At 35.2% G+C, this 8454-nt stretch overlaps 1 protein-coding gene across 6 annotated transcripts in view; it reads right to left on the reverse strand.

Annotated features, from left to right (window-relative positions):
- The window catches only part of CLCN3 (chloride voltage-gated channel 3), a 122090-nt gene that overhangs the window by 71528 nt on the left and 42108 nt on the right, over positions 1-8454 (reverse strand). The window contains exon 1 of one of the 6 annotated variants that reach the window (XM_069097075.1): positions 4853-7459. The exons of 3 other annotated variants lie outside the window; for them this stretch is intronic. Coding sequence is in view for 2 of the 3 variants with exons in the window: in XM_069097055.1 (XP_068953156.1) it covers positions 4700-4778 (79 nt within the window). In the remaining variant the exon portion in view is untranslated. Of the gene's footprint in view, positions 1-4699; positions 7460-8454 lie in introns of those variants that run through there. 2 more of the 6 variants (XM_069097055.1, XM_069097092.1) reach the window with 2 other exon arrangements.

Genomic DNA, 8454 nt, shown 5'->3' on the forward strand with positions numbered 1-8454 from the left:
ATATATATATATATATATATCAGTCAACGGGCTGCTAGGTGGCGCAGTGAGTACAGCGCCGGCCCTGGAGTCAGAAGGACCTGAGTTGGGTTCCAGCCTCAGATGCTTAACACCCACACAAAAAAACTAGCCATGTAACCTTGGGCAAGTTACTTAACCCCAACTGCCCTCCAAAAAAAAGAAAAGAAAATATCAGTCACTACACCTCCCGTATGCTTATGCCTTTTTGCAAAAGAGAACCAATTTATAGCTTCATGTCAATAATCAGAACCACCCTTATAAGATAAGATTGCTTCTTATAACCGTAGGGAAAAGGAAAACAATGAAGTAACCTGTGCCATTAAAGCTTAGCCTCTCTATATGATCGCATATAAAACTTCATATTATCACATATATTTGGAAAAAAAAATGGAAGAATCAGCGTCCAAGAATTCTGCAAGTAAAATAACCCCTGCAAGCACTACCTGACAAGCCCATTAAATTAGTGAGTGAAGTTGCAGCAAGGGTCTGTCTAAACAAATAATCATCATGGGTTAGAGAGATAAAGGTAATGTTAGCTGATAAATACAGCTCCAGAATTTACGAAATAAAAACATATTCAGTAAACTAAACCACCAGTTTTCCATTAATGATTAATTATATAAATTACAATTTTATATAAATTATGATAATTTACTATAACAATACTGTCTTAACATTTTTCTCAACATTAAAACTGAAGATACCAGCAAAAGGCACAATGGCTGAGACATAGCTGAGCTTAAGAATTCATGATGTGAAATAAAGAAATTTCAGTGTTTTGAAAAGTAACAATTTTTAAGAAATCTAAAATAGAAGAAGCCTATACACATGAAAAATGACAACTCCCAAAAACACAAGTTCTACAGGGAAGGCTATGGCAGGGATGCCCTAACAAGTTGGAAGGTCATGATGGTTATAAGACTTTTGATTTTATGGCATACCATGACTTAGTATAAAATTAACCATGTTAGAATATCAGTTAATTTTAGACAGCAGAGCAAAGGAAGGTAAAAAGATGTGGCATCATATATTGTAGCAAAGGCAAACATTTAAAGAAAGACTATCTGCCTTCTTATTCCTCTTTCAGTACAAAAACAAAATTCTTGAAAGCAAATAAATATTATTTGTTCTTCTGATCTATATGTAATTACAATGATTAATTTTAATAGATTAGGTATATTATATATGAACCAGGTATATTATTATGAAAAATCCATAGGAATTTAATTTTCTATTTAGATGAAGTCTATTAAAACTGTTTCCCCAACAGTCCCATGGAAGCATACTAAATGGATCTTCCTTTGGAGTTACAAGCATATATCTACCTGGGAATTCTTAATCAGGTGGCAAGAATCCTAACTGATGATAAGCATATGGAATTAAGTGAAGAAATTCAACCATCAGAAAATGAACCAACAAGCTATAGTCCTACCTGTCAAAGATTCTGAATGGTAAAAAATGACCTAAGTTCCACCTGAGAAGGTAAAAGGTTCAAAACCTTTTTCCTCCATTTTAGGGGGATACCTCTTGTCAATAAAACTTATTAAGTGTCTAAAATGAGCAAGATCTCCACAATCAGATCCTTGTCTGCTTCTGCAAGTCTTATTTCCAACTATATGCTTGTAGAAAAACCTTTGGCTCAATCCAACCTGCTAAGTCCTAAAAGTGCCTGCCTTCTTCCCCTTTCCTGCTTTTCTTCACTTTGGCTCAGTCAAGCTTGTCTCCTTCATATGAGAAGGATTCTTCTTCTAACTCAACCTATGGAAATCCTACTCATTTTCTAAAGCCTATCTTAAATTCCACCTCCTTTCATGAAGTATTTTCTAATACCCTTGGCCAGAAGCGAACTACTTCTGCACTACAAGAGTACTTAGTATCCATATAACTGGTATACCACTTTACTACCTAGTTTTGTAATAATCTGTATACATGTTATATTCACTATTAAAGTGTGCTCCTGGAAAGTAGGGATTTACATTTCTGATAGTATCTACCTATCACATACTTAGCTGTCAAATATATTTTTTTAATTAATGTTGGACATGACTATTATGGATATGTTTTGTGTGACTACACATGTATGACCTATACCGAATTGCCTGCCTTCTCAATGGAGGGAGGAAGAGAGAAAATTTGGAACTCAGAGTTTTAAAAACAAATGTTAAAAACTGTTTTTAAATACAACTCGGCAAAAAAAAAATAAATTAGTGTTGAATCAGTATGTGCTAAGAAGATCTTTAATAAGTTAAATTGAGGCTTGAGTGGCCAATGGAACGTAAGTTACAGGACTTTTGTTATGGTTGGTTGAGTTTAAGAAAAAAAATAAGTCCAATCCTTCGATATTCTCCCTCAAATCCAAACATAAAAGCATAGAAAAAAGCCAAACAGCAACTCTATGGCCCATCTGTCCTGATTTTGGTTCTGTCAACATCAACAAAAGATATTGATGTGGGTGAACATGGTAAATTCTCTTCAAACCTATTCTAAAAAAGACAACAGGGTACTGCAAATAATCCTACTTCCATAAAATAATACAGTATGTATCTTCCATTTATATGCCTATATCATGCTCAAATAACCTAATTATATGCTTAGCCTACATAATATATTGGTTTACAGGCTTTGCAAAATTCCCTATAGTAAATGGCCTTGTAAAGTACAGTGTCCCAGAAGTCTTAATGTAAACTTAAAGCCTTAGCAACTTAAACTTGCCTGTATCGTCTTCTTTTCTGTCGTAAAAATTCTTTCTCAAGTAAATCTTCTTCCACCTCTGCTCTGTTCAAGTTGGTGAATAAATCCATGATCATCTTATACCTACCTTCAAGGATCTTATAGACTAGTGGATACTTAACCAGTTTTTGTGTAATGAATACAGTCCAATGAAATTTGTGGAACCCTTCTCAGAATAATATTTTAAAATGCATAGAATTTTTAAAAAACCAAATATATTGAAATAGCTATCAAATATTTTCTAAAGTTTGGGGACTTCAAATTAAAATCTCCACTGATCAAGCAATCCCTCAAGAACTGAACAGGCTTGATATTAAAACTAGCAAGATTATTAAATACAGACTGAAGATAAATTACCAAGATGTTACAAATTAAGCACCTCATGGGTGACTGCTAGTAATAATTATGACCAACTCTCACAAAGATCAAGGTGTGGTTTACATTAGCTGATCATAAGAAAGTCATAAGAAAGACACTAACACAAGTACTATAGGGGCTGACAGGTTTCACATAAGGAATTCAAATTTCTTGATTCCCTGGCTTATCATTCACACTGAAACTATGTTGTAATAGCCCAGAGAAAACACAGGCTCTCTTGTTTTATGGCTTGATTATCAAGCATTGAATAATGTTACAATTGGCAAACAAGTTCACCTTCTTTGTAGCTTTCACCTCCCTCCCCCCCCTTTAAAGGGCTGCTTGTAAAACTGTGAAGCTCAGAAACATAAAGTTATTTATGACCAAAAAAGTCATTTAAGATTAATTTTTTTAACTAAGCCATTCTGTTAAACAAGTTCATTATTTAAATATCATGAAATCATCCAGAACCTTATAAGATAATAAAATAGAATTGCTAATTCTAATGTAAGTCACTACCAAAATAAATTTGAGATGCATAAAGTCTTGAAATCTATAAAGCTGACAAGCAAAAGAAATTCATGACCTAATTATTTTTCCATATAAGAGTCTGAGCAAAGGCAAAGTAAATTTGGAATTTCAGTTCATAAACCAAGTCTTCATCCTAAAAGATGCATAGAATGTCATCAGTGAATATCAAAACAAAAATGGTGACAAGACATTTTGTAGTAATCAATTTAATGAAAATGAGAGTGATAAAATCCTGCAAAATTAGCAGATGATGAAATGCTGGCCAAAAAACTTATGTCAAGAAATACAAGATGATTTTCCTTTTTACAGAAACCAAACTCACTTATCTTATGTGTAGAAATAGCATCAAACTTTCTGTCATTAAATTTTTACGATGAAATCCATGGCAAGTTAAAAAAAAAAGCTTCACCTGGTAATAAGGTAGGAAAAGAAATCCAGACAAAGTGAAATTATCCAATTAAAAAAAGAAAAGTAACAAAAATATGTCGTTTATCATCACAACTTAAAAGAGAATCAAAATTTTATACAAAATGTAAAGGGCAGTTTAAAAGGTTCATGATAACTGGACACTAAACACACGAAGTTCCTAATTTACCATAAAGACAATGATGAGTTTTCGAAAGAGAGAAAATACATTGTTTTGCCAACGTCAACCAATACAGTCTCGCTAAACCAGTAAAACAAGTGATAAATACGCCTTCAATAAAAAGAAGATGGAGGCATTCTCCGAAGTGATCAGAAGCAACATTAAAATTGCCACAGAGGAAAAAAAATCAAGGACTGCATAAAGGTCTGCAAAGGCTGGAATACCTAGCCCCTCCCACCTAAAAGCACCAAAAGCCTCAGTCCGGAGGAGGAAGAGCAGGGGGAAGGCGGGAATGGGGAGGAGAAGGACGAGGGGAAGGAGAGAGGAGGGAGGAGGGAGGAGGGGAAGGAAAGGGAGAAGAAAAGGGAAAGAGGAGGAGGACGGGAGGCGGGGGCTGCAGGAGAGCCGGGAGGGCGACTCGGCCCGGCAGCCAGCTCCGCACGCACGCAGTCCCGACCCCGGGGGTGGCGTTACCTCTTTTATGTAATTCTCGGAGGGGAATGTTGTCTCCTCCCCCATCGTAGGGTAAATAAGGATCGGAAGAAACATCCATGAGTAAAATTAAAATTGAGGGGAAAAAAAAGAAAGAAAGAATTAAGAAAAATTAGAAAAGAAGAGCGGACTTGCTTGCTTAAAAGCCCGAGAACGCCAGCTCCACAGCGGCGGCCAGAGGCTGCAAAGGGGCCATATTTGATCCAGCTTAGAACGGCGGCAGCTCCGCGGCTGCAGCCACCGCCGGCCCTTCCACTGCCAATGATGTCATCAAAGGGAAATTATTGCAGCCTGGTTGCTAGTGGTTACAATCTAGCAGAGTTTAGGGGCGGAACAGCCTTCTTAATGGGGCTCAGCTACGTAAATGATGACTAAGCTCCAAGTAATAACAGACGAAACTGGTTTAGGGGAAAAAGTGAAGCCACCTTTAGCTTCCGAAGCAGCTACAGGAAGAAAATGCATGCAATTTTTCTTAACACTAAAAAATAACTATCCATAATAAGAAAAGAAGTGTTTTAGGGACAATACTCATTTTCATTTGGTACACACTGTGCATTCGACTGTTGCAATGAATGTCTATTTGCTTACATTATAGCTATACATTTTGCATATAGCATATGACATGTTGAAGAATGAAATAAGAAATCAGAATTCTCTACAATTTCAGGCCAGAACATACCAAGAGGCTCCAACACCCTTGCTACGAAGAAACAACACCAATTTTGTTATTGCCACACTAATAAAAAGCTGATAAATGTACAGTAACCTTCCATAAAGAAAGGTCCAAGTTCATGCAATTGAATACAGTAGTTCTATTCCCCTGGCCAATTTTTTCAAGGGTCTAGCTACTAAAACTTACTAAAAGTGAAGAGAAATTGAAAATATAAAGAGAAGAGGATCTAATACTTTAACTATATGTGAAAAATAACATGGAATTTTAGGATGTTATACCTATACATGTAACCTTATATGTTACATAATTATCTAACTATACATATATGCATATATAGTACACACATGTTCCTTACCAAAAAAAAACCACAAAAACATAGGGTAATATTATTCTCATTTTACAAATTTGGAAATTGAGGCTCAGAGAGAGGTGGAAATGACCTACACATGTCTCAAATCTGGAACTCCTGATTCCATTATACCATGCTGCCTCTCCATATATAAAAACTCATTTTGTATGCTACTTAGTATATATGTATATAGTTATATATCATGTTGTATATATGCTATATTTTGTATATACAGTATGTAATAAAGAGAGATAACATTTCATGCTTTAAGGTTTACCAAACACAACTCATGACAGTCCTGTGAAGTAGTGTATTAATCCCATTTTACAAAGAAGGAAACTGAGGTTCAAAAAGGAAGTTGTGATTTTTCCCACAATCACTAAGAAGCGGTACAGCCAAAATTCAAACCCAGGTTTTCTGGCTCCAAGTTTAGCATTCTCCCCACTATAAAAATATACCAATATCCTCTATAATATATACACCTATGGAAAATATAGGTATGTTTGCATCAGTTTTCTCTTTCTTAAGACATATATAACTACATGTTTACAGATATGTACACATATAAGAATTCAAAACACTTATGTGGGCTTTATCTTTTTCTCAAGCATACACATTGAAATTAGAGGAAATGTGATAATATAGTAGGAAAAGTGTGCTAGATTTGGTGTCCAGAAGACCTAAGTCCAAAACCTGACTGTTTCTGTGTGACTAGGGCAAGTCATATAGTTGTTAGGGATTTGATTTCTTTGTTTATAAAATAAAATAAACTCTAAATCCTATGACTCCAATTATTTTTAGATTATAAGTGCAATTTTATTGAACAGTTTTGTAGATTAAGAAATAAAGCAAAATTGTCTTTGTGATGATCCAATAATAATAATAATAATACTATTGGTGATAATTTAAGATCTACCAAACATTCTGAAACTTTACTAAGAAATAGGTACCCATTTTCGTAAAACTAAGCTGGTTAATACAGTTCCATTAAACAAAAGGAGCTACCATGAATGATCTAGTCAAACATAAGAAAGTCACTATACCCCCTTTCCATTCCAAATACATGCAGAATCTGTTCTTTGGTAGGAAGCAAGAGCAATAAAACTGTTCTTCGCATCTGTAAAATTTTCCTCAAAACTAGTGCAGTCACAATCACAGATGTTTGTATCGAGAGATTATCATCATCACAAAGAAGAAATGTTTATTTAGGCCTACTATGTACAGTCCCTGTTAGACACTTTTTTCTCATCTTGAGTCTAATACCAACCCCCTCCAAATTAAAATGTGTTTTATTGTTGTTATTGTTAGAAAGCTTCACAGTGGCTATTCCTAATCTGAAACTCAGGCATACAGGACAAGTAAAAGAAATAGGTCACCACTGATTAAGAAAGTAATTTTTTACATATCAAGAATGTCCTTAATATAGAATATGCTAACCACGTATATATAAGAAAAAGTTTTTACCTCAACATCAGAATCTTTTAAAAACTACATACAAAAAGTTGTCAATAGCCAGAATGAATCCTCTAAAACCTGCTGATGCTAAGCTAAAGTGCTTCTGATTTGCAGGGTTAGAAAGGACAATAGATTAGAAGGTGTTGTAAATGAGGACTTTGACTCAGACTAGATGTAACTGACTTATTAATAAGTAGGGTTAAATGGCCCAAGTGGTGGTGGGGAAAGAGAGGCTGAGGAGTCTGCCACAGACTCAAGAATCATAGACAGTTTTAGGAAACAGCTTACGATAGAACCTATAAGAAAGAAGAAAGAAAACAAATACAAAAAGAGTAATACATAAAGTAACCAGAGATTCAAATTAAAGATTTTCACTCTCAAATATTATTCAAAAACATATGAACTGAAAAATACTGAACTAAAAAAAATTATTACTTCCATGAGTTCAACTAACTAAAAAACATTACCTTTCTTCCTCAAACACTGTAAGATACTATTAGGATAATACACTATATTAGCTAACAAACTATATGTAGTTTTGTCACGACTTTTTTGCCATACTTGCTTAACATTTACACCAATATGTTACATTATTTTACTATAAATTGATATAACAAGACAGCTCCCATGAAGTCAACAAAAATAGAAACTATTTTATAATGTTCAGTCATAGTAACTTTGGGGAAAGTGTTATGAGTCTCAAATTAATCACTTCGTGTATAACTTCTCCCTTAGGCAAGTAAAAAATGAGCACTTTTTTCTCAAAAGGCATAGAAATGCTGTATTTAAATGAGGGCAGATGGATGGTTCAGTGGATAGGAGCCCTGAGTCTTGAGTCAGGAAGACCTGAGTTCAAATTCAGCCTCAGATACTTACTAGATGTATGACCCTGAAAAAGGCACTTAACCCTGCACGTCCCAGTTTCTTCATCTATAAAACGAGCTAGAGAAGGAAAGGGCAAACCACTCCATTATCTGTGCCAAGAAAATTCGATGGACAGTAGATGATACCTCAGGGTCACTAAGAGCTGAACGTGACTGAACAACAACAACAACAAATATTTAACTTAATTCAAGAAACAATTATCAAGTGTCTAGTGTAGGTAGAAATTTGTTTATAGCCTAGGGTGGCTGGGTGGCGCAGTGGCGCAGTGAGTAGAGCATTGGCCCTGGAGTCAGGAGGACCTGAGTTCGGATCTGGCCTCAGACACTTACACACACACACACACACACACACACACACACACACACACACACACAC

The sequence above is a fragment of the Petaurus breviceps genome, unplaced genomic scaffold (genome assembly GCF_028583685.1).
Source record: "Petaurus breviceps papuanus isolate PSGF00001 unplaced genomic scaffold, PetGlider_PUasm1.0 126, whole genome shotgun sequence".
Taxonomy (NCBI): domain Eukaryota; kingdom Metazoa; phylum Chordata; class Mammalia; order Diprotodontia; family Petauridae; genus Petaurus; species Petaurus breviceps.